This window comes from Bos indicus x Bos taurus, chromosome 28, assembly GCF_003369695.1.
Source record: "Bos indicus x Bos taurus breed Angus x Brahman F1 hybrid chromosome 28, Bos_hybrid_MaternalHap_v2.0, whole genome shotgun sequence".
In the NCBI taxonomy this organism is placed as follows: Eukaryota; Metazoa; Chordata; class Mammalia; order Artiodactyla; family Bovidae; genus Bos; species Bos indicus x Bos taurus.
The window spans coordinates 43,025,441-43,052,541 of NC_040103.1; the positions used below are offsets into that span (position 1 = coordinate 43,025,441).

Genomic DNA, 27,101 nt, shown 5'->3' on the forward strand with positions numbered 1-27,101 from the left:
CAGGCTACCCACTCCAGTATTCTTGGGCTTCTCTTGTGGCTCAGCTGGTAAAGCATCCACCTGCAACGTGGGAGACCTGGGTTCAACCCCTCGGTTGGGAAGATCCCCTAGAGAAGGGAAAGGCGACCTCCTCCAGTATTCTGGCCTGGAGAATTCCATAGTCCATGGGGTCACAAACAGTCGGACACGACTGAGTGACTCTCACTTTCACCTTTCTTTTCAGTGCTCTTTTGTTTCAGGTAAGAACCTGTTCTAGTTCATGACTCCTACTCTAGGCTCTAGTTCTTAGTTTTCAGATTTGGCTTTTCTGGAGTATAAGATGAAATCCCAAGATGCTCAGGGAGGTCTTGCCGCTCTGGATGGTATGGAACTCCAGTGTTGCCAGCGGTGCCCAATCTCTGCCATCTCAGTGCTCAGCCTTGGAGCAGGCGATCCCTTCTTGTTTTTTGGAGTCTCACTCCATGCATGTATAAACAACCCTTGGTCGAGGACATCCACAATGAATTCCCATAAAACACACTCTTCTCAAGCCCCTGCTCTGAAAATTCTAGCTTCTTGAGAAACCGGGAACTCTCTGACTTACATCTTTTTAGTTCAAGGATACTGCTGCCTCTGGGGCTTCACCTCCCTGTACCATGGCAGAAAAGCACTCGTAAGAAGAAAGCCAGCGCAACAGGCTCACCTTTTACATTTTTCTTATTTCAAGGATTAGTCTTAAGATGCCTGCTAGTCAATGCCTGAAAACAATTGTCTCATATATTTGCCTATTTTAGAGTAGCCTTCAATGGGAGGTTATCTCTTGTCATAACTGGGAGCAGAATATCCTTCCTATTTTTAGATATTTTTTAAAAACTACAGAATCTCACATTTCCTCTCAACAAAAATACATATTTACATGTACGTACATATTCAGTTCATGGTTGTCCTGGCAGCTTCAGTGTCTAACTAAGCATGGGCAACTCTCTCAGTAGTAATAATAACTCATATTTGTACAACCATTTTTATTTACTTACTTGTTTTTGGCTATGTGGCATGTGGGATCTTAGTTCCCCAACTAGGGATTGAACTTACACCCCCTTCATTTTAAGTGTGGAGTCTTAAGCACTGGACAAACAGGGAAGTCTCCAGTACAGCCATATTCAGCATTTAAAAAATCCTCTTACAGATATTACTTCATTTGTTCTGTATATTGCATTGATTCCATTTCACAAATAAGAACCACACTTAAAGATATTAATTCCTTTTGGGTAGCAATGAGAATTTCAACCCAGATTTTTTACCCAGAAGCCTAGATTCTACTTATCATTTTGGTCAACAAAAGCAGATATCTCTCTAGGAAACGGTCTTGCACCAGATGCTGAAAAAATTAACACCTTTCTTCATAATGGTGCACACTATAGCACAATGGCTCTTGTATATAGTATAACCATGGATCTTAATTGGTTGCTAAAAAAAATTGGAGGCCATTCTGGCTTGACAAGATGATACTTGAGCTGCTCCACACACCTCGTGCATGTCTCAGGGTCATCCAAGATGCCCCCTCCTATCTACAACCCTTGCCATCTTCATTCGAGCTTCCTCTCTACTCATGAATGGTGGAATGGGAAATGAGAACTTGGGCAGAGATGGTGGTACCTATGACTCCTGTTGGGGAATGGGCACGAGGTCAACATGGGCATGTGACTAGAACTTAAGCTGGACAAGTCTCCTAGTTTGGTTACTGCTGCTGCTGCTAAGTCGCTTCAGTTGTGTCCGACTCTGTGCGACCCCATAGACGGCAGCCCACCAGGCTCCCCCGTCCCTGGGATTCTCCAGGCAAGAACACTGGAGTGGGTTGCCATTTCCTTCTCCAATGCATCAAAGTGAAAAGTGAAAGTGAAGTCACTCAGTCGTGTCCAACCCTCAGTGACCCCATGGACTGCAGCCCACCAGGCTCCTCCAGCCATGGGATTTTCCAAGCAAGAGGACTGGAGTGGGGTGCCATTGGCTTCTCCAAGTTTGGTTACTATCTACTGTCAATTCTTTACTGGCAAGAGTTGAGATATTACTACAAATGTTTTCATTCTTTTAACCCATCTCAGAGCCTTTTTGCCTCCCATAAAAGATGATGTTGCCTCACTAATAGTTAGTCATAAATGGTCAGTTCGTTGTGAACTAGGATCAGGTGATGAGTAGCTTTAAGGATCAGGCATTCATGCTAACCACTGCTTTTGCCCATGTGGCTCAGAGAGACATTGTGTTTGAACGGACATACTGGCTGGTCCTACATGGATGATGCTATGGAGAGATGATATGGGATGATTCAACATAATAATCCAAAAGGGATAAGAGTCTTGATGCTGAATCCTAGAGAATGTTATTCTACTACTTAAGCTTTTCTTTCATCATCATTTTAATGTTACTCACTGTAGGTCATCTGAGGACTCCCTTGATGGGTGGTCCAAGTTAGTCCTGAGGATGGAGGAGGAGGGAATCCAAGTAAGAAGCTCCTTCTGGGCCTTAGGGAGGAAGATTATGAATTCATGCAATATCCACAGATGTATTCTAAACACACTTCTAATTAAATTCACCTAAACACTATTATTTGGAGAAAGAAATGGCAACCCACTCCAGTATTCTTGCCTGGAGAATCCTCCCAGGCTCCTCTGTCCAAGGGATCGCAAAGACTCGGGCATGGCTGAGCGACTAAGCACGAAACGCCACTATTATCTTTCGTTTCCCAGAGGCTCAGAGAGGAGAAGTGGTGCCAAGCGAAGGAGGGGGTCCAGCCCCGCAGCGCAGGGCTGAATGAGCTCTGCGTCTGCTTTTACTAGCTTTCTCTTTTCGCCCTTGGCCCCACCCAGCACTGCTCACCATACTGCCCCAAGTGGCCTTTCTGCAGGGCTCAAGTCACCAGTCAGAACTCAGGCAACTCTGCTGATGGCTGGGAAGTGGGCAGAGTCAGGCATCTGCCGACTCTCCACTTCTGCTTTCTCCAGGAAATGAGCAGAAACCCTGTGATTCATAGTGAAACACAGTTAAAGACTGAAGATTCTGAGCTGGATCCTCTTCCCCTAAGCCTGAGGGGGAGGTATGGGGGCGCCCATGCCATCTGACATCTGCAGGCCCTGACGGATACACTCCAGGTAGGTAATCCTGTCCTCGGCCGTGCCAGGCTGGCCTAGAAGTGGGCACGTGCGTCCTGTCTTCCAGGTCAAGCCGACGGGCTGCCTCCTGGAAAGCTGAGCCTGGGCGTGCGTGTGACCACACTGCCTGGTTGGAGTTTGTGGATGTGGGAGAGGGGCTAAGCTGAGGAGCAGGAAGTGTGTGTAGGACAGGCGGCACATCTGCTTCGGGCTCCTCTGAGGTCTGAGTCCACTGGGGTGCCGCACTGTTGGGATGTCTTCCTGGTGGGGCGTCTGTCACTGTGGGCTTTGCTGAGCTGGGGTCTTCCTGGTGGGGCGTCTGTCACTGTTGGGCTTTGCTGAGCTGGGCCGGGCTCCACCATTGTTCCTCACCCTCCCACCTCAGGTCAAGCCCTTTCTCAGGGTTCTGCTAAGGAACATGACCTGCCACACCTAGGAGAGGCTGGATATGGGCCTGTGTGGGCCAAATGTGGAGTGAGAGGGCTGGCCATGAGATTCCTCTGTCCACCTGCTGTGTGGGCCTCTGAAAGATGCTGAAGAGTGGGGGTCACTTCAGACTGGTCACCGAGAGAGATGGTTCCTACCTGGCCCTGTGGTTACTCCTAGGGGTAACCATGATAAGTAGGTGCCCCCTGGGGCTGTCCTTCCCTTACCTGATTTACCACATTAAAACCTTAGAAACATCAGTATTTTTGACTCATCAGGACCACGGGGGTTCAAGAATTAATTCTAATCTTCCCACCTAAAATTGCATCTTATAGAACACATAACCACTCCTTTGTCCCAACCTCTCTGAACCATGAGGATTTACCTTGGTAACTAAGAAGTTCACGTGTTACCTTTTCCATAAAGTTTCAACTTTAACATGATTTTCTGCATAGTCGTCCATTTAATTGGTCAACAAATATTTATGGAGAGCCACTTCCTGCCAGGCCGTGCTCAAGACGGCTAGGTCAGTGGTCAGGGGTGGGTGGTGTTGGTGCTGTGGGCTCCAGTGGGTTGGAGAGCAGAGGGTAGGGAGTCGGGGTCAGGAAGCCCAGGAAGGCACGTGTAAGTGGATGCCTGAAGGCAGGGAAGGCCTGAGCCAAGTGTATTTCTGAGCTGTGTTCTTGGCAGGGGGACCCGAGAAGGTCAAGGTGCAGAGGAAGACTGGTCAAGGCCAGAGTGGCAGACGGGGGTAAGGAATACGCCACGTGACCTGGCCAGAGAGGGCTGGGGTGGGGTCAGGTCAAGGAGGGCCTTCCTGCCCAGTGTGAGGATGTGGGCGGTAGTCCCCCAGACTTGGAAAGTCATGAAATAGTGAGCAGATAGGAAAACTCAGAGGACATATACAGGCTATGAGGAATGAAGATGGCCCTGTGCGTCGTCACCTCGGTTTGTTTCAAAGAGCACCAGCGTCTGTGAAGCCCTCTGTGTGCCCAGCCTTCTCTGTCTCTTCAGAGAAAACTGTTGCTCTCAATTTTGAGCTTATAGTTCTTTTGCTTTTCCTTTCAATTCGACCTTGTATATTTAAAGTGCAAAATATGTTATTTGCTTTCTCATGGATTTGAACTTTATCAATAGTAATTAAATATCCTTTTAAGTTTGCTAATTTCATCAAAATTATGTGTCTGAGTAATATTTGAATAATGAAGAGTGATATTTCTTCATATCATTGAATGTGTCTCTAATGCATTCACGTTTGTTGCTGGATGTGCTAAGTCGCTTCAGCTGTGTCTGACTCTTTGTGACCCCATGGACTGCAGCCTGCCAGGCTCCTCTGTCCATGGGATTCTCCAGGCAAGGAGACTGGAGTGGTTTTCTACGTCCTCCTCCAGGGGATCTTCCCGACCCCAGGGGTCAAACCTGCGACTCAGGTCTCTTGCCCTGGCAGGTGGGTTCCTTTACCACTAGCACCACCTGGGAAGCTCCCTTATTGCTGGATAATATTCTGTTACTCACGAATATACCTCAGTATACTCTCCCAATATACTGCCAGTGGGCGCTTGGGATACTCCTAGGGTTTGTTTTTTCTTCCCGTTGTAAGTTGCTTGGTGCTGTCAGCACAGTAAGTGCTGCTGGGAGTCTCCTTTGTGCATATATCCTGTGGCACACGTGCAAGAATTCTCTAGGGCACGTAGCCTAGAAGTATCGTTGGTGGGTTGTAGGGTATAGAAATCTTCAGCCTTATTGGATAATAGTGAAACCTCTTTCAAGTCAATTGTTAACACTACCCACCCATCAGCAATATGTAAAAGTTTCTCTTGCTTTACATCTTCATCAACATTTGATCTTGTTGGAGTTTTATACCGATTCCGAGCAAATGAAAAGCCTTCTGTGTTTTAAATTTGCATTTTCTGAAATACTAAGTTTGGTCATCTGTTTATGTCCTCCTTGCCCATTCTAAATTCTTTTTCCTGTTCAAATCTTTTTCTCTATGGGGTCATCTGTCTTTTATCTTATTGGTCTTCCCTAATGCCATACATATTCTGATGTTAATTCTTTGTTATTCATGTATATTGTAAATACTTCTCTCTTGTTTGTGCCTTGTCTCCTTATGTTATTTGTGATTTCTATTAATGATTGAACTTCTTAGTTTCAAACAAACTTAATTTACCCATAATGTTCTTTTATGAGATATACGTGTATATTATCTAAGAGATTCTCTCCACTGTAAAGTCATAAAATTACTCTCTTTTAAATTTAAAAAATATTTTTTCCATTCATATTCAGTCTTTAGTCCTACTTAGAAATGATCATTCTGTAGGGTGTGAGGTGGTGGGCAATGCTTTACTTTACACAGTGCTTTCCATACGCATAACCAAGAGTGTTAGCTCCAAAATCAGAAAGGCCATTCTTTAGTCACTGATCTATCACAACTGTGTTGTAAATCAAGTTGGCATGTGTAGTGGGTCTGATCTTGGGCTCTCTCTGTCTGTTTGTTTTTCTACACTTTGCCAACACTAAATAATATTATTAACTAGGAGCTTATAATAAGTTTCGTTATCTGGAAAGTGTCTCCTCATTTTTTCTTATTCTTTCCTTCTATCTTGACATATTGTTTCCTTCTTTATTAATATGAATTTTAGAAACAGCTTCTCAGTTTCAACAAAAAAGTTCTGTTCAGACTTATTAGAAATATAATTTAAAGAGAAGTTATGTCTTTATGAAAATGACTCTGCTAATTCATGAATATGGTTAGTCTCTTTTATAAAATTAGTGTATACTTTGCCTAGATTTATTCCTAATTGGTTTGATTTTTATATTATTGCCTTTGTCTTCAAAAATATGTTTTTTTGACTCTTGCTGATACATGCTGCCTTAAAGAAAAACCACCTTCTGTGAGTAACAAAGGAAGAAGAAATATTATCAGTTAAGAGGCTGTTGTTATAACCCAGGCTGGAGGTAACAATGGTTTGCCCCAAAGTGATAGTAACAGAGACAATGAGTAGCAGTGATGCTGAAGCTGAAACTCCAGTACTTTGGCCACCTCATGTGAAGAGTTGACTCATCGGAAAAGACTCTGATCCTGGGAGGGATTGGGGGCAGGAGGAGAAGGGGACGACAGAGGATGAGAGGCCTGGATGGCATCACTGACTCGATGGACATGAGTCTGCGTGAACTCTGGGAGTTGGTGACGGACAGGGAGGCCTGGCCTGCTGCGATTCATGGGGTCACAGACAGTCGGACACGACTGAGCGACTGAACTGAACTGAACTGAACTGAGAGTGGTGAGAGTCTGGATATTTTTTGAGAGAGATTTGACAATGTTGCAAGTGTTGGGTGTAGGAGAGAGAAATTAAAGATGAGTCTAGAGCAACAGAGAGAACTGAATTGTCAAGGAACATATTTGCGAGGTGGTGATTATTCCAGAATATCAATTTGAACATATAAAGATGGAGATGCCTATTAGACACCAAGTGGAGGAATGAACTCTTGGCACCCTCTCCCTCAAGCAGACTTTTGGCAGAAAAGCAAGGCCACGTGGCCACTTGGGAGAGGGGTTGTTGTTACATCAAACACACAGACATTGGAGTTTAGTGCAGAGAAAGATTTATTCATCAAGGAGGCGCTGACTCAGAAGATAGGAGTTCTAGACTTGTTTCAAATTCATCTTGCTAGCTGGCTGGGGCTGGAGAAGGCAATGGCACCCCACTCCAGTACTCTTGCCTGGAAAATCCCATGGACGGAGGAGCCTGGTAGGCTGCAGTCCGTGGGGTCGCTAGGAGTCAGACACGACTGAGCGACTTCTCTTTCACTTTTCACTTTCATGCATTGGAGAAGGAAATGGCAACCCACTCCAGTGTTCTTGCCTGGAGAATCCCAGGGACGGGGGACCCTGGGGGGCTGCCGTCTCTGGGGTCACACAGAGTCGGACACGACTGACGTGACTTAGCAGCAGCAGCAGCTGGCTGGGGCACAAGGTTTTAAAGGCAAAAAAAGGTCAAAGGGAGAGGGTAGTAGGCTATGTGTTCAGCTCATGAACCTTCTTCTGATTGGCTGGCAGTGAGGTAACGGGTGATGTTCTGAACATCTCAGTCATCAACTTTCTAGTTCCAGCCAGTCTGGGGTCTACATGCCCAGCATGTGGTTACCATCCTTCACCTGGGTGGGTGGGGGTTCCTTAGTTTCTACAGAGCAACTCAAAGAGATACATCAGACTGTTATCTATTTCTCTGCAGGGGAGCTTGGCATCCTGTGACTCTCTTTTCCTAATCATTAACTGCGTGAGTCTGCTTTTTGGAACACGCAGAAGCCTTAGGAGACTAAAGTCTTTTTTTCTTGCTATAAAGAAGAAATGAGGGACATGGCAGGTCTTCTTTACGCATGAGGGCCCTGTAGGGTCCTGCTTGGTTTCAATTCCCCTTTTCATTTGTTACTCTTCAGTCCTGAGGGGAACAGGTGCTGAACAAAATCTGTTTTGTTTTCTTTCAAATAAAGTTTTGGATAAAGGGGTTAATGGTAAATTCATCAGAGGAACTGGATTTTAAGGGGACTGAGCTTCAAGAGGGGAGATATTTTGTGCAGGAGAGGAAGGGGGAAGATGAGCACCTCGGGGGTTCTTGAGCCTCACTGTAGAGCTCACATCCATTTTATTTACAACTAAGGCCTTACTTTGGTTGTCTCCCTCCAAACTATCAAAATGCCCCTGCATTTTACGTGGGAAATGGTGTCTCTCGGTAACATTTCTAAGCCCTTCATACACCTGTTAAACACTTAAGTCTCAAAGTCCACACCTATGTTATCCAATATGATAGCCCGCAGTCATCGCTGAAAAGTGGCCAGTCTAAGCTGAGATGTGCTGTAAGTTATAAAATGCACCTTGGATTTCAAAGATATTTCAAAGATAAAAAGCACATCTAAGCTGAGATGTGCTGTAAGTTATAAAATGCACCTTGGATTTCAAAGATATTAAACAACAAAAGAAATATAGACTATCTTTACTTGAAAATATTGATAACATTGAAATGATAATACTTTGGATATATTGCCTTAAATAAAATATATTTTAAAATATATTTAAATAAAGACAGTTAATGAATTTAACCTATTTATTTTTACTTTCTAAATGTGGTTGCCCCCTAATTTAAAATTACACATGTGGCTTGAATTCGTGGTTGGTTTTATATTTCTGCTGGGAAGCACCCTTCAGAGAAATGATACTTCTTGTTTCATGGCTAAGACTTTCATGAGGAAAATGGTTCAAGAAGGATGGGAAATTAGAAAAGTGAAAAGTTCCTCATCTAGATAATTCCAAGGAGAAAGTATGGAGGATAAGAAGAATGAATTTCGTACTTACAATAAGCCAGACGTTGGGTAGGACACTGGTATTTGCAGTCTCATTTGATCCCCACAGTGAGATCAGTTTCATCACCCCCATTTTACAGATGAGAAAATGGAGGCTCAGAGAGGTAAAGTCCTTTACCCTCAGGCATTAAATCCCTTGATTGGAATTTGAACCTAGTTCCACCAGATGTTAAAGTCTGTGTGCTTTGCATTCAGTTCAGTTCAGTTCAGTCGCTCAGTCGTGTCTGACTCTTTGCCACCCCATGAATCGCAGCACGCCAGGCCTCCCTATCCATCACAAACTCCCGGAGTTCACTCAGACTCACGTCCATCGAGTCAGTGATGCCATCCAGCCATCTCATCCTCTGTCGTCCCCTTCTCCTCCTGCCCCCAATCCCTCCCAGCATCAGAGTCTTTTCCAATGAGTCAACTCTTCGCATGAGGTGGCCAAAGTATTGGAGTTTCAGCTTGAGTATCATTCCTTCCAAAGAAATCCCAGGGCTGATCTCCTTTAGAATGGACTGGTTGGATCTCCTTGCAGTCCAAGGGACTCTCAAGAGTCTTCTCCAACACCACAGTTCAAAAGCATCAATTATTCGGCACTCAGCTTTCTTCACAGTCCAACTCTCACATCATACATGTGGAAAAACCATAGCCTTGACTAGACGGACCTTTGTTGGCAAAGTAATGTCTCTGCTTTTGAATATGCTATCTAGGTTGGTCATAACTTTCCTTCCAAGGAGTAAGCGTCTTTTAATTTCATGGCTGCAGTCACCATATGCAGTGATTTTGAAGCCCCCCAAAATAAAGTCTGACACTGTTTCCACTGTTTTCCCATCTCTTTGCCATGAAGTGAGGGGCCGGATGCCATGATCTTCATTTTCTGAATGTTGAGCTTTAAGCCAACTTTTTCACTCTCCACTTTCACTTTCATCAAGAGGCTTATTTATTAACTACCACTAAAAAGCTGATGGAACACTTCTAGAAAGATGTAGTCAGTGTGTGGCAGAAGTGTGGAAGAATCGACCAAGAATCCTTCTCCATTATTAAATCTCATAATTTAAGGAGAAGGGCAACATAGAATATATTTATGGTATGATGACAGGCACTTACTGCATTAAGACTTTGTACATCAATTACAAGTAACATATGCTTGGATGTGAAAAGTAGTATACAAAAAAAGGGCAGGAAACATTTGTTGATTTTTGTATTTTCAATAATAAGAATATAGCCCAAGTAGCACCCCAAGGCACCCCAGTCCAGTACTCTTGCCTGGAAAATCCCTTGGATAGAGGAGCCTGGTGGGCTGCAGTCCATGGGGTCTCGAAGAGTCGGACACGACTGAGCGACTTCACTTTCCCTTTTCACTTTCATGCATTGGAGAAGGAAATGGCAACCCACTCCAGTGTTCTTGCCTGAAGAATCCCAGGGACGGGGGATCCTGGTGGGCTGCCGTCTATGGGGTCGCACAGAGTCGGACCCAACTGAAGCGACTTAGCAGTAGCAGCAGCACGTCAATGTCAGTTTTTTAAAGGATATGCACAAAATACAATAAAAAGCGATGTACTGTCAAAGACGAAAAACAGAAACACACACATTTAGAAACTGTTATAGGATGGTCAGAGTATGTCAGAAGTTAATAATGTTGAAATGCTACAGTGAGCGCACAGGGTTTTCCCCGGATCTCTGAGCGTGGACCAGATGAAGCTGAGAGTGGCCCAGGGGCAGAAACCAGGTGGTCCCGGGGGCGGGAGTAGTAGGGATGGGGCAGCTGGGAGACAAGGCAGGGCCTTGTCTTGTGTATTAAAGGCAGGGCCTAATAACATGCTGCGTCCTTTAGAAGCTGGTGGAAGGCAGTGATGGGAGAGGGCGCAGCAGCCCATGTTGGGGAGGATGGAGCCACGCAGCTCCTCCGCAGGTGCCGGAGCGCGGGGCGTCCTGCGCGTACGCAGCAGCTGTGCACGCTGCTGCCACTGCCTTTGGGTAGAGCGAAGGGGGAGAAAAGAACCAGGACAGTGAAGGTGGGCCAATATCCAGACGTTCAGAAGAAACTTAAAAAATCGGAACACACAGTCTGTTATTTTACTTCAGTTTTTCCTTGCATGCACCTGTCTCCCGGAAGCATTCCATTATATAAGTGACGTATTTACCACATCACGGGACCTGAAATGGGTCCAAGGTTCCGTCTTGCGCCTGGGGCGAGAGTGGTAGGGCAGTTACTCTGAGTGATTCTACTGCGTCCCCTTGTGGGAAGGGACCCCTCTCCCAAAGCCTGGCTACAATACCATCTCCATCCCCAGAAAAATGTCTTTCCTCACACGATTTAAAATGTCTGAATAGTATCATTTTTGATGTGTGTATTTAATACCACCCCAACATGAACTAAATAATTGTGGCATTTTATATGGATAAAAATTTAAAATTGAGGAAATGCATGAATGAGTAGGAGAAAGCGTGTTCATGAATAAGGTCAACACAAGGGGAAAAGTGCAGCAGTTCTAGGCGAAAGGTCCTGAGTGAGAATGATGGGTCTGGGAATTACAAAACGTGGACTTTTACGCTGTCTGACTCCACAGGGCATGCCTGCTCACAGTGACTTTCCCTCTCAGGCGCCCCTTCATCTGTGGGTTCTCTTTTCTGCACTGGGGAGCCTTGCTTCCTTTGTCACAGATGCATTGGCCAAAGGTGCACGAGTGTGTTTCTGGGCTCTCTAGCGTGTCCCATTTATCTGTATTTCTGTTCCTGTGCCAGCACCTTCCTGTTTGCTTCCCAGGCGGCACGGTGGTAAAGAATTCACCTGCCAATGCAGGAGACGCAAGACATGTGGGTTCGGTCCAGAGTTGGGAAGGTCCTCTGAAGTAGGAAATGGCAACCCACTCCAGTATTCTTGTCTGGAAAATGCCATGGACAGAGGAGCCTGACGGGCTACGGTCCATGGGGCTGCGAAGAGTTGGACGTGACTCAGCCCTGGGATTTCTTTGGAGGGACTGATGCTGAAGCCGAAACTCCAGTACTGTGGCCACCTCATGCGAAGAGCTGACTCATTGGAAAAGACTGTGATGCTAGGAGGGATTGGGGGCAGGATGAGATGGCTGGATGGCATCACTGACTCGATGGACGTGAGTCTGAGTGAACTCCGGGAGTTTGTGATGGACAGGGAGGCCTGGCGTGCTGCGATTCATGGGGTCGCAAAGAGTCGGACACGACTGAGCGACTGAACCGAACTGAAAGTGAGTTAGCGCACACACACGCATTGAGTCTGTAGATTGCCTTGGGTACTATAGTCATTTTTACAATATTGATACTTCCAATCCAAGAACATGGTATATATCTTTCCATCTGTTTGTGTAATCCTTGGAAGAATTTCTTTATTAAATTAATTCCATGAGAATTAAGAGATGCTTAATTTCTTACAAGTCAGGAATGCATACCTCCAGGTATGTTTGAAAGTTTAATGAGCTATTTTTGTATTTATTTTCTGACCAAATAATACTTGACATTTAATAAGCTAAACTGGCCGATTGTATGAGCTAACCAATCCTGAAAATCTCATCTCTTTCACCTGAACAAGTGGCCTGAGAAGAATAAGGATGCCACAAAGTCCCCAGAGATGTCACTCCCCCAGGGAGTCCAGAGGGTGAGGAATGGGATGGGGGCAGCTCAGGATCGGGAGGCCTTTGTGCCCCAGCCTCTGCCCACAGTCTCCACCCTACTCCTACCCTGCATCTCCCACAGTGGCACAAACCACCACGTTTCAGCCTCACGTCTCTCGTCTCTCGTCCCTTTGTGTGTCCTTCCCAGGAACAATTCTCTCCAGCCTGTGGCAGTCTTGCTCCTCCTTCCCTTATGCTCCCTCTCCCAAGACTGTTTCTGTGAGCGCTCTCTTCTCCCACCTTCACCAATACCAGCTCCTTCCCTCTGCGCCTTAGTGCTGATTCCTGCTCCAAAGGTGCATTTCAGACACTGTATTGTAGCCTCCTTCTCCCACCTCCCATTCCCCACAGGCTCTGAGCGTGTGGGGAGCTCGTCTTCCCCACCGGCTTGGGGGAGGGGCATCCAGAAGCTGGTCTCTGTGCCGTCTGTGATGCTCCCTGCTGAGAGCCCCACAGGCCCCACGACACCGCGTGGGTGAGGCAGGTCCATGTCCCCCTTACCCCATCCCTGCCCCTGTGACCCGGCCTTGAAGCCTACACATCCCTGACACACGGGCTGCCTGGAGTGTCCACCTGCTTTGCCTCAGATCCACCTCCTCCTTACCCCCCAGTGCCCATCCCGGGTATAGTCCATCCCGAGATACCCTTCCAGACCACCACAGCCCTCTCTGGGCTGGGCCATGAGCCTCTTCTGTGCCCCAGAGCCAGGCAGCTCCCTGCCCAGCACCTACCCTGCTGTGTCTGCTTCCCCAGTGCGTCCTGGATTGGGAGGTGGACCAGGGTGTGGGCCAGGGGTGATTCTGCTTCTTGTACGTTTAACAGTCAAACAACCCGCCATGCAGAGAAAGCTGAGTAGAGCCGCAGCTCTGGTGGCTAGCCTGGGGGTGTGGCTAGCCGGGGGGTGAGTATTAGCACCGGGTGTGCTGCTGGTGTCAGTCCAGGAGTGACTGGTCAGCTGGTGCCCACCTTGTGCCAGGGCTAATGAACCCTGGAAACTGTGGCTCCCAGACAGCAGCTCTACCCTGGGGAGATGGCAAAACCAGAGGGTCCTCTTCTGGGCCTGCTCACCTGCAATGTGAGGGGGCCAGATGGCAGTGTGGTGCTAAACTTTCTGTGCCCAAGGGTCAGTGGCAACTTTGCAAGACCAGCCAGAGCACCCCTGCAGTGTTGGCAGTAAGAGTGTCCAGCTAGTACCTGAGGTGCCCCTGAGGTCTGCTTTTAACACTCTTAGCTACTGTATCAAGCCAAGCTAGAGTGATGAAAGGAGGTGAGGACTTGGGAGTAAGAAGAGTCTGCATTTGACTTTGATTCTAACACTTATTGGCAGTTTGATTTCAGATAAGTTACCTGTTTTTCTCAGAGTCTTGCCCTCCCTACCTGTATAATGGACATAATAATAATTCCTTTACAAATTTTCTAAAATTAGGGAACTCTGATGGCCTGTTAGATGCTCATTCAGTTATGGCCATTCTTACTTAGGCAGCATCTCCTTACGTTCCAGTGGAGGTCAAGCCGCAGATAAACTCCCTCACTAAAGAGGCTCCAGTTACAGGAACTGGGCTGCTTGTTCACCAGCCCACATCTTTGTGTTGACCATGATTACTCAGTCTCAGCTAAGCATTGATGGTATGGCCAGGGGAACTGCTCCCTGGCCATTTTTGGCGATGTGGAAGTCAGTACACATACTGAGATACAAAACTGGGTCCCTTCCCCAGGAAACTGTGAGTTCCTATATTTTATTGCTGTTGCAAAAACCACAGAGGTGTGCGCTGGCCAGGAGTGCACAGAGTGGAATCAAAAAAAGGAAGTGTTGAGAGCCATGGGAGGTGTCGCCCCACTTGCCTGATTCCTGCCAATCAAGTCCCCATCTTAGTCTTCAGGGGAATTCTTGAACTTCTGGAAATAACCTGAGTGGCCTCCTTCTCTTCTTGAGTCATATGACGCAGGAGATAGGGTCCATGGCTCTGCTGTTTCCCACCTGCTGGTACTCTTCACCCTTGGCTGATGTAGGAGGTGGGGACTCTTGCTAACTGGACAGGGTGGGGGCCACACCAAGGTGATCGCTAGTCCTTGCTGTGAGATCATCTTTTCTCTTGTCTTTCCCTGTTCCAAGCCTGGCTTATGCCAGCTAGGAATAACCATTCTAGATTCACCTTACTGTGTTCTCCCTTTCTAGACATTTAAGATCTATTATTTGGAACTCCATATCTGTGTCAGCCACTAGAACTCGGCTGAAGCATGATTTTCCCATCATGCCTGATTCAGCCCTCTTCTTTCTGGAGACTCGTCTGTTGCTCTCACGGAGCTTGGGGAGCCCAGGGTCCTGGTCAGGCTCTTTAGTCTGGTTTGTGCACATCAGATTGGGATGCTGGTGAAACCCTCTTTGAGTAGCAGCCTCAGTAGGAGGAGCAGGTGAGGGGTCTAAACCCTTAGCCTCTAGCTTCTCTATTGGTGCTCCTTCTACCTCCATATTTATTATTTTGGGCTCTAAAATCACTGCAGATGGTGAGTGCAGTCATGAAATTAAAAGATGCTTGCTTCTTGGAAGAAAAGTTATGACTAATCTAGATAGCATATTAAAAAGTAGAGGCATTACTTTGCCAACAAAGGTCCCTCTCAGTTCAGTTCAGTTCAGTTCAGTCGCTCAGTCATGTCCGACTCTTTGCGACCCCATGGACCGCAGCATGCCAGGGCTCCCTGTCTGTCACCAACTCGCAGAGTTTACCCAAACTCATGTACATTGAGTCGGTGATGCCATTCAACCATCTCATCCTCTGTCATCCCCTTCTCCTGTCTTCAGTCTTTCCCAGCATCAGGGTCTTTTCAAATGAATCAGCTCTCCACATCAGGTGGCCAAAATATTGGAGTTTCAGCTTCAACATCAGTCCTTCCAGTGAACACTCAGGAGTGACCTCCTTTAGGATGGGCTGGTTGTATCTCCTTGCAGTCCAAGGAACCCTCAAGAGCCTTCTCCAAAATCACAGTTCAAAAGCATCAATTCTTCAGTGCTCAGCTTTCTGTATAGTCCAACTCTCACATCCATACATGACCACAGGAAAAACCATAGCCTTGACTAGACGGACCTTTGTTGGCAAAGTAATGTCTCTGCTTTTGAATATATTGTCTAGGTTTGTCATAACTGTCCTTCCAAGGAGTAAGCGTCTTTAATTCATGGCTGCAGTCACCATCTGCAGTGATTTTGGAGCCCAGAAAAATAAAGTCAGCCACTGTTTCCCCATCTATTTGCCATGAAGTGATGGGACCAGATGCCATGATCTTAGTCTTCTGAATGTTGAGCTTTAAGCCAACTATTTCACTCTCCTCTTTCACTTTCATCAAGGGGCTCCTTAGTTCTTCTTCACTTTCTGCCATAAGAGTGGTGTCATCTGCATATCTGAGGTTATTGATATTTCTTCCAACAATCTTGATTTCAGCTTGTGCTTCCTCCAGTCCAGCATTTCTCATGATGTACTCTGCATATAAGTTAAATAAGCAGGGTAACAATATAGAGTCTTGGCATACTCCTTTTCCTATTTGGAATCAGTCTGTTGTTCCACGTCCAGTTCTAACTGTTGCTTCCTGACCTGCATACAGATTTCTCAAGAGGCAGGTCTGGCGGTCTGGTATTCCCATCTCTTTCAGAATTTTTGACAGTTTATTGTGATCCACACATTCAAAGGCTTTGGCATAGTCAATAAAGCAGAAATAGATGTTTTTCTGGAACTTTCTTGCTTTTTTGATGATCCAGCTGATGTTGGCAATTTGATCTCTGGTTCCTCTGCCTTTTCTAAAACCAGCTTAAACATCTGGAAGTTCATGGTTCATGTATTGCTGAAGCCATCTAGTCAAAGCTATGATTTTTCCAGTAGTCTTGTATGGATGTGAGAGTTGGACTATAAAGAAAGCTGAGCACGGAAGAATTGATGCTTTTGAACTGTGGTGTTGGAGAAGACTCTTGAGAGTCCCTTGGACTGCAAGGAGATTAAACCAGTCCATCCTAAAGGAAACCAGTCCTGAATATTCATTGAAAGGACTGATGCTGAAGCTGAAACTCCAATACTTTGGCCACCTGATGCAAAGAACTGACTCACTTGAAAAGACCCTGACTCTGGGAAAGATTGAAGGTGGGAGAAGGGGACGACAGAGGATGAGATGGTTGGATGGCCTCACTGACTCGATGGACATGAGTTTGAGTAAGCTCTGGGAGTTGGTGATGGACAGGGAAGCCTGGCATGCTGCAGTCCATGGGGTCACAAAGAGTCGGACACAACTGAGCGACTGAACTGAACTGAACACTTCCACATATGTGTTTTTCATGTCAGTTTGATGGACTTGTGGTTTTTATACAATATTTTACCCCTTGCAGTGTGCCCTTTGGACACACATACTTAGTTGTGTGACCACCCCCGAGGTCAAGATATAGAACTCTCCCACCCCAGACGTTCCCATTGCCCTTTGGAGCCACCATCTGATCTGAAATCCCTGGCAAGCATTGATCTATCTTCTGTACTTGTAATTTTGCCTTTTCCAGAGTGGCATATAAATGAGGTAAGGCAGTATGTAGGGTTCTGGCTCCTGTTACCCGGCATAAGGTCTTCAAGACCCATCCAGGTTGCTGTGGGTCTAAAATGTGTTCCTTTCTACTGCAGAGAAGCATCCCACCATACGGAGATACGTGTTTCTTTATTCATTCACCCTTTGATAAATATTTTGCAGAATTTCCAGGTTTTGGCAGCTATGAATAGACCTACTATAAACACTCATGTATAGGTTTTTATATAAACATACATTTTCATTCCTCTAGGGTAAATACCCAGGAAGGTAAGGGGCGAGTATATGTTTAACTTCCTCAGAAATTGCTGAACTGTCTTCCAGAGTGGCCGCACCATTTGCATTCACAGCAGCGAGAGTGATGGTTGCGGTTGCTCTGTATCCTTGCCAGCACTTAACGATTTTGTTTGTTTTTTTAAAGACATTCTCATAGATGCGTCCTGGCATCTCAGTGTGCTTTTAGTCTACCTTTCTCTAATGCTAGTGTTCGCATCCACCTCAGTGCTCTTGATGGACAGTAGGCTGTGGAGTGAACAGAGCATCCGTGGTATTGTAACTTCCATCCACCCCTCCCTATTTTCCTTTGCTTGTAAGCTCTCCTGTTAATATGAAATGGTGGGGAGGGAAGTGAGGCTGAACCCCACCCTGCACTTGTTTTTGGAACAAGATTAGTTTTCTGATTTTTTTTCCCCTGAGAGCGTCAGGTTGAGGCCAGGCTCTTGTGGACACAGGAGCAACAGCATTTGGATCTGCTGACATACAATGAGGAACTGACTTTTGAATGGAAAGGAATGCAGGTCGGTTGCAGCAGGTACATGGAAAGTTGCTGTTCTGTTCTCTATCACCTGGTTTAGGGGCTCCCCCAGCTCTGGGGCCTGGGGACCATGCCCCTGATGTGGATGGTAAATAGGTATGCCTCTGTGCTGGGGGGAGTGCAATCCAGAAAGGGTTAACAGTCATATAGGCGGACAAGAAATGGGGGGCACGTCCATCTTGAATTTTATCATCGCAACTCTTCGCCACTAGGTCTGAGCTTCCCTATAGAATGCAGCGAGTCCCAGGCTTCTTCCGACATACCCTGTTGGAGGGTGGCTCCACACACCTACACACGTTTCCTCCAGAATAGCTTCCCGACATTTTAACTCCAAGGGTTGCTAAATCATACATGACATCCTGAGACTTCTACCCGTTGACAAATCATCCCACAGGAAGTCAGGGGTGAAGCAGTCAGCTGAAGGTGGGGTTAGCAGCCCAAGCGTCAGTCACCCAGATGATTCTTCAAATGTTGGCCTCCTGCATAGCAGCTGAGAGCAGGATGCCCTGGATGTTTTGCTTCTGAGACATTATAAAGCTCCGATAGCACTAGGGATCCGTGCAGGGTAGATGGACATTCCCAGCCCCAGTGTCCCTGAGGTCATAGGGAATTCCCCTTCTCAGGGCACTGCAGACTTGTCATCTGGCTCCTACGCAGCAGCTGGCCTACGCCCTTCACAACACACACCCCACAGGCTCTCAGCCCACTCAAGCACCTCTCCAGCCCTTCTGCACTGACTCACTGGCCTGCATCTCTCCTATGGTCAGTGTGTAAAGGCCAGAGGGTGGAACTGAGATCACCAGGGCCGGCTCAACAAGGAGAAAACTCAGAGAGGGGAAGTAGCTTGCTTGAGGCAGCACTGCACCAGCCTGGGCCTGGACTCTAGGCCTTTGGCTTCCATCTCAGCCCCGCAGCCCCGCTCTGCCTGGGGGCAGCATGAGTGGGCAGCTGGTTGCACAGTTGCCTGTCTCCCACAGCCACATCCGGGCTGCAGAAAGGCAGGGCCTCTAGTCTGCCTGGTGAGGCATGCGGAGGGGACACGACTAAGCTGGGCTACGTGTCACATGCCCGGAGCCTGACCTGAACTGGGAAATAACTTGCCAGCACAGAGTGGGGCCTTGTGTTTCTCTGGAGTCTCCTGGGACCCCTTGTAGCCTCCAGCCTTCTAATCCTGCCAGGTCATCTTTCCTTTCATCCCTCCCCAAACTTCTACTTCTCCAAGACACTTTCTAGCGTGGTACCTGGCCAAGCCCCCTCTCTTCCCTGTGCCCTAAGTGAGCCCTTGTTTGAGCTCAGCGCCTGGTTTGCAGAGCTGTCTGTAGACCCAGGGTGGACCCGACTTGGGCTACTGACTCACAATGGGACCTTGGGCAGGTCACTTCTCTGCTCCGAGCCTTAGTACCATCTGCAAACAAAGGCTGATAGCTTTGACATTGCTAGATGGCAGGAAGATTACGTGAAGGGATGCAGATAAATCCTGTACCAAGAAGGCTCTAATAAATGCCATGCTAGAGCTCTGACTCCATTTCCTCTGAGGGGTCCTATTATTATCCCATGTCACAAATGAAGACACTGAGCCTGGGACAGGTTTTTCACTTGATCTAAGCCCATGAGATTCAAACTGGAGCAGCCTGGCTCCAGAGTCTGTGCTGGTGCCTGCATCTGCTTACAGAGGAGAGAAGACACTCCTGATTAGATTAGAATTAATTTCTTCTTGCTGTTCTTCATACAGCCTTGACAGGCTACTCTCCAGTTCCTTCCTTTTACAAACAAAACTGAAGCAGACCTACAGGACAGGAGAGAAGGCCACAACTTGATATTTGAGTCAGACAACTTCTCCACACGATTCACGGATCCCGTTTTGTTAGCAATGCTTGTTTTTTTGAAAATCTCAGTCTTTTCAAGGGAACATTTTAGTAAATGTGGCTTCTTAACTTCAGAGGATACCTGAGGGGCTCTGATATTCCCCCTGGGTGTCCAGCTTTGTTCCCCAGGATCACATTTTCACAGCTTGAAACTCACTGTTTCTTCTCACCTGCTTATCCTAGGAACGTGGTGGGTTAGCAGGGCCTCTGATACATTTTACTGAATGAATTATTTAGTAGCACCTGCAGATGTAACCCCAAGATGACTTTTATGTGATACAGCCAAGCCTAGATCGACTGTAGCCTCCGTCCTGTGTCCTGGGATGTCTGTGCTGGACTTAGGCTGGTTTTGTTGATGATAAGAATGTCTGTTTGATTGAGATGTAATGGCTTTCAGAGTCTGGGGGATCCAAGTAGAAAAAGGACTTATTAGAAGAGAGGTCTGGGCTATGGAGAGAGATCTGGCTGCCGTCAGCATGTAGGTCCATTCATTCATTTGTTTGTGTATATAGTAACATTTTATTGAGCTTCTACTTCATGCCAACCCCTGATGAAGGCTGGAGAAGGAAATGGCAGCCCATTCCGGTGTTCTTGCCTGGAGAATCCCAGGGACAGAGGAGCCTGATGGGCTGCTGTCCATGGGGTTGCACAGAGTCAGACATGACTGAAGCGATTTAGCATGCATGCATGCTTTGGAGAAGGAAATGGCAGCCCACTCCAGTGTTCTTGCCTTGAGAATCCCAGGGACAGAGGAGCTTGGTGGGCTGCCGTCTATGGGGTCGCACAGAGTCGGGCACAACTGAAGCGCCTCAGCAGCAGCAGCTGATGAAGGTGCAACGGTCTTCTTTCACAAAGCTAACGTTTAGTGGATATGTGGCTCTTGGGCATAATTAATGCCAGGGGAACAGTTGGGATTCCCCTACAGGGAACTTTTGAAATGAGAACATGTGGCATCTCTCTGACACCAGAAAACCACCACAAGGAGCCTGGAAGGACACTGAATAGCAGGCAGACAAGAACACATCTAACAAAATACATAGTGAGATACGACAGAGATAGACAGTGATTCACAGTTTTTAAAGGTTATGCTCCATTTTTCCTGTTATAAAATACTGGTTATATTCCCCATGTTGTGCAACCTATCTTTACAGCTTGCCGCTGCTGCTAAGTCACTTCAGTTATGTCCGACTCTTTGTGACCCCATGGACTGTAGCCCTCCAGGCTCCTCTGTCCATGGGATTCTCCAGGCAAGAATACTGGAGTGGGTTGCCATGCCCTCCTGCAGGGGATCTTCCCGACCCAGGGATCGAACCCATGTTTCTCATGTCTCCTGCATTGGCAGGCGGGGTCTTTACCACTGGCTCTGCCAGGGAAGCCCCGTCTTTACAGCTCATTTTATACCCAATAGTTTATACTTCTTTTCTCCCATCACAGTAGTGTCTTCCTTTCTTCCTCTCCCTCCTGGTAGCCACTAGCTTTTCTCTATGTCTGTGAGTCTATTTCTTTCTGTTGTTGTTACATTCACGAGTTCATTTTCGTTTTTAGATTCTGCATGTAAGTGATACCATACAGGATTTGTCTTTCTCTGTATGACTTTCTTCACTTAGTGTCATGCCTTCCAAGTTCGTCCCTGCTGATGTATATGCCAAATGTTCATTCTTTTTTATGGCTGAGAAGGATTCTGTTGTGCAGATGTACCACATCTCCTTTATCCACGGATCTGTTGATACATACTTAGATTGCTCCCGTATCTTGGCAATTGTAAATGATAGTGCTATGAACATTGGGTTGCATCTATCTTTTCAAATTATCGCTTTGTTTTTTGATATATACTCAGCAGTGGAATTTCTGGGTTAAAAGGTAGTTCTATTTTCAGAGTTCTGGGAAACCTCCATACGGTTTTCCACAGTGGTTACACCAATTTACTTTTCTGCTAACAGTCTACAAGGGTCTGCTTGTCTCTAAACCTTGTCAACATTAGTTATTTGTGTTCACTCTGATGATAGCCATTCCGACAGGTGTGAGGTGATAGTTTATTGCGGATTTGATTTATTTCCATGCTGATTAGCGATGGTGAGCCTCTTCTCATGTGCCTGTGGATGCCATTTAATCAGCTTTTAAACTAAATCAGCGAGAATTGAAAAAAAAAAAAAACAAACGGTAACTAAGGAAGTGTCAAATCCAGCACATGCTTGGTAGGAAGACTGTACATTGATGAGGTGCTTGGGGAAAAGCTGTTTGCAAATATGTGTCAAGAGCCTACAAATTTTACCTATCTTTAAATCCAGCTATTCCCTTTTAGGAATGTACTGCAAACTGTTGTCTAATCATGAACAGATGGAAAGGCTTAGACATCAGTGTTATTGTCACCGTGCTGCTTACAGCAGTGAATAGTTAGAAATGACTTACATGCCTACATGTAGGGGATTAGTTTAATGAAGGATCAGCATGGTTCTACAGGCACTACACACCATTAAAAATGAAGATGTAGGGGATTTTTAACAACATAGGAAGTAGTCATGGTACTTTTTTGTGACATAAAAAAGTCATGAACTAATTTATGAGGCAATGGATTGAGAGAAGATATTAGCTATTTTTAAAGGCAACACGGGATCTATTTTTAGAATATACTCTCTCAAAGCAACAAGAAAAAGATAGGCAAAGACAATTAAGCAAAGGTTTTGAATGGTCATTTTTCAGAAGAGGAAATCCAAAGACTGAGTCATATAAAGAGACGCTCAGACTCATTGGTGAGAGAGATGCAGATTAAAATGAGGGATCGCTTTACTTCAATCTGATCGGCAAATATTAGGAAGCAGGGTGATGTCAAGCAGGGGTGTGGAGGAGATGGCAGAGGACCCTTTGGAGGTGGGGGAGTGTGGCTCGGCACCAGCTTTCTGGAGGCATCTTAGTCGACCGTACTTGGTTGAATCAAGAGACATCATACATTCTTGACTCAGCACTCCTGCCTAGGTGTTTGTACCCAGAGCCAGTCACATGCGGCCCCGTGAGGGGAGCCTGGTGGGAATGTCCAGGACAGGATGGAGGGCAGTGCAGGAAGTCTCAGGCAATCGAGCCATCCACTGTGGAGTGAACAAATCAAACAGGCACATGATGCCCAGTTAACATGGAGCAACAGTTAGAGGAAACGAGGTTGACAAACACAGAGCCACATGCTTGGGTCTGAAGTCATAATGTTGAGTAAGAAAGTAAGTTGAGAAAAGATGCCAAAAGTCATTTGGGGAAATTAAAATGATGCCTTCAGAAATCATGCCATGTTTTATAAGGACCCATGCTATCAAGCAGGTGGGCTGGGTGGGGTGGGGTAGACGGGAATGGAGGATGAAGAGTCTAGGGAAAAGTGAATAAATGATCAACACCAGAGAGGAACCTGGTCCTGGTCAGGAAGGAGATGGTGTTGAGACTGAGAAATGTGAGGCAACTGCCACCTGCCCTGAGGTGCTGAGTGCTTGCTAACTCAGTCCTGCCCATCTCTTTGCGACCCCACGGACTAGAGCCGCCATGTTCCTCTGTCCATGGGATTTCCCAGGTGAGATTACTGGAGTGGGTTGCCATTTCCTCCTCCAGGGGATCTTCCTGACCCAGTGACTGAACCCTCATCTCCCGTGTCTCCTGCTTGGCAGGTGGGTTCTGTACCACTTAGCCACCTGGGAAGCTCTGCAGCTGAGAGTCAAGCCCCACGTGGAAATAAATAAACCCCAGTGAGGTCCTGGCCAACCAACCAGTGAAAGCAAAAGTACAAACAAAAAGTGTGTTTCAATGATATTATTAAACAATATATTTGTAAGAAAAGCTTGACTATCAATGGTCAGCTTTTTGGATGTAGGCCTCCTTGATATTCTTCCTGATATTGTTTTCCTTCCCAATTTTTGATGCTGAATGTACATGACTTTTGTATAGAAAATGACTTCTGCAAATGAAGTGTGAGAGTATGTTTGATAGAAGAAGAGCAGGGGCTCAAGGAGTTTTGTACCTAAAAGGTGAGAACATTTCAAAACAGGCTGGCTCATTTGGCCATGTGATCTTTAGTTAGCGGGAATTCTAGCCTGCAAGGATTCTGTGTTCAGGCTCAGAATAAAGCATGATGTACCTCCTCAGCTTCTTAGCCCAGAGCAAAACACTGTGGACCCACCTCTGTGTCCATCTGTCTGGTTGCCACCGCTTGACTGGTGGCTGTCAGTCGGGGGCTGGGTTCCAGGATGGGCACCTCTGTGCCCCTCATGGTGGCATCGTGGTTAGGGATGGCTTCTTGCAGGGAACCCTGACACTCTGGTCTCTGCTCGGAGTGTCCTACAAACAAACAACAAACAAACTTCTATTGTGCTATGAGCCTGTCCTGCCTCAGCAACAGAGTACAGCAATTGAAAAGTCACAGGCACAGATAGCAGTACTTTCTCAAGGCTGCCTGTGTGGTAAATAAGCCTTTGGCTAGTTTTATGGGCTTCCCATGGAGAAGGAATGGCAACCCACTCCAGTATTCTTGCCTAGAGAATCCCATGGGTGGAGGAGCCTGGTGGGCTACAGTCCACGGGGTCACAAAGAGTCGGACACGATTGAGCGACTTCAATCACTCACTCACTCACTCATGGGCTTCCCAGGTGGCCCTAGTGGTACAGAATCTGCCTGCCAATGCAGGAGACACAAGAGACATGGGTTCAATTCCTTGGTGGGGAAGATCCCTTGGAGGAGGACATGGCAACCCATGCCAGTATTCTTGCCTGGAAAATCCCATGGACAGAAGAGCCTGGAGGGCTACAGCCCATGGGCATGCAGAGAGTCAAACACGACTGAGCACGCACACATGGCATATATTCCTGTCCTCAGGCCTGCTGACCCGGGCCTCCCAGCTTGTAAACATCGGTTTTGGTTCTTTTAAGTTGACTAGGGGATTTCAAGAGTCATTTTGAGGGCAAAGTTCTCTAAAAATATTGAGTGTGGAGCTAATAATGCTGAGAATGAAGAACTTGCACCCTTTTGGTCTCATGTGATGGAGTTAAAATAGAAGATATGGAATTGCACGCCTCTACAAATATTGAGAGACATTTACATGTTTTTTCTATTTACTCAGCATTCTTAAAGAGCAGTGTCAGATAATTAAAAAACCAGGTTTGGTATTAAAGGTTCACATTTCAGCTGGACGTCTTGTTGCCTGGGTGCCTTTTGGGTTGTCAGTTTCCTTACTTAAATAGAGAAGATAAGAGTACCCATGTCTCTTGTGAGGGAGTCTGTAAAGAGCCCAGGATGGTGCCTGGCAAATGTTAGATTGTCAATATGAGTCACATTTAAGTTGGAATCTCTTTCTTCAGAAGTGTTCCTTATTTCAGTCAGTTTCAGATTCTTAGAGGAACTGGGCTAAATGAGGATGATATTTCGTTCCACAATCAGCTTCATCAGAAAGTGTTGTGATGGGACTATTCAGTTTTCTTTTTTGTTCTGAATTCAGATTTGCTTTGCTGAGGCATGGAGGCGAAAGATGTCTCAGAGGCTGAAGACAGAGCTGAGGATCCAGGTTCCAAAAACAAAGGCCAGCCTGATGCTGTGCAACCTGATTTCCCACCAGGAGGGCAGACCCCCGGCCCCACTGCCCTCTGGGAGATGCTGGAAAGGAAGTTTCTGGAATACCAGCAGTTGGCTTCCAGGAGCCCGGCTGAACAACAGAAGAGCCTGTTGAATCTTCTCCCACTGTTCCTAAAGGTTGGTATTCTCATTTTTGAAACTGTAAAAAGATGAAACAGCACTCTGGAGACCCTTCTGGGCTGATTGGAAGCTGGAGTTGGTGGTTTTAATATCATCACGAGTGGTCTCCGATTGGTTGCTTAGAGGAGAGTGTTGTGCTATTTAATAAAGATAGCAACAAGGCTTATCTCCAGGGTGAGGATGGACTTGGAAAGGATGGACAGTTGGCTCTTGAGTATTATTGTCTCTTTAGATAAAAAAGGACATTGTTCAACAATGATATTGTTCAATCCCAGCTTAGGGGCCAGAGGAGAAACCTGCTCCTTTGGAAGCTAGGAAAGGAATCTGTGTCCTGACATGTGAGTGGCGGCGTGGCTGGTGACTCCAACACCAGGGCCTGGGAGAGTCAGAACATAAGTTGCATCAGTAACGCAGACTGAGATGTGATCAGTGGGGAGCAGCAGAGCAGTATTCCCTTCCTTGGCCGTAGACACACAGGAGAAGCCCAGCCTGCCCACTGGGCTGGCACTCTGGCTGGTGGCAGCTGAGAACAGTTTGGGTACAAGGAATTTCCTTTATTGTCTTGGAATGAAGTTCCTGCCAGTGAGGTCTGCCTTGGAGTTGAGTGTGTTAAAGTCTAATTGTAGAGTTAGAAAAGCATCTTTTTTTATGAAGACTTAGTTTTTGCTTGACCATTGATTTTGGGATATTATTGCAAAATCCATACACTTACATTCAAAGTATGGAGAATATGAGATACTTTCACATTTGAAAATAAACTTGGATATCCAGGTGGAGGCTTTGGCAGATTTTTATTGGGAAATCCCTTTGCTAATGTGTTTCATCTAACCTATTAACCAGAAATACTTAATGATTTCCAAAGATGACTCAGAATTTTCTTGGGATCATATTTATAGGATGCACTGAATACTTAGGCATGCCTTTCTGTAAAATTTGCCAAGGAACTTATTGTCTATGAATTCATAATTTTCTTCATGTGTTGGACTAGTATGCTCCCTATATCCCATTTCGCAGCCTGGATAACTGGCACATAGGGAACATACTGGAAAAGAGCAACTAGACCAAGAGGGCCACTTAGGTTTCTCACTCCCAGCCCTTCCTGCTTTGATGACCCCAACTTCTGGGAGGCCGTTTACCCAGTTCTCAGATCACCTTTGCCTTATAAGAGGAATGTGAGAATCGCTGCCTCTCGCCCACCAAGTCCCTGGGAAAGTGTCTGGGTTCAGCCATAGCGCTGTATCTTTCCCACCCCTCTGAGCAGCCCTAGCCCTGATGAAAGGATTCTGCACCTGAGAGCTGGGGCTTGACACCTCTTTGCCTCTCTCCAGATTGTTGATTTGAGAATTCATTCTTTTGTTGTACAAATATTTGGGCTTCCCTAGTAGCCCACGGAGAAGGCAATGGCGCCCCACTCCAGTACTGTTGCCTGGAAAATCCCAAGGATGGAGGAGCCTGGAAGGCTGCAGTCCATGGGGTCATTAAGAGTCGGACACGACTGAGCGACTTCACTTTCATGCATTGGAGAAGGAAATGGCAACCCACTCCAGTGTTCTTGCCTGGAGAATCCCAGGGACAGGGGAGCCTGGTGGGCTGCCGTCTATGGGGTCAC

The 27,101-nt window shown here is 46.4% G+C and overlaps 1 protein-coding gene across 2 annotated transcripts in view; it reads left to right on the top strand.

Annotated features, from left to right (window-relative positions):
* Nucleotides 1-2,976: 2,976 nt before the first annotated feature.
* WDFY4 (WDFY family member 4) overlaps nt 2,977-27,101 on the top strand; it is a 248,503-nt gene continuing 224,378 nt past the window's right edge. The window contains exons 1-2 of one of the 2 annotated variants that reach the window (XM_027530472.1): nt 2,977-3,125; nt 25,239-25,489. In XM_027530472.1, coding sequence (XP_027386273.1) covers nt 25,256-25,489 — 234 coding nt within the window. In that variant the 5' untranslated portion in view covers nt 2,977-3,125; nt 25,239-25,255. Of the gene's footprint in view, nt 3,126-24,733; nt 25,490-27,101 lie in introns of those variants that run through there. The other variant, XM_027530473.1, reaches the window with a different exon arrangement.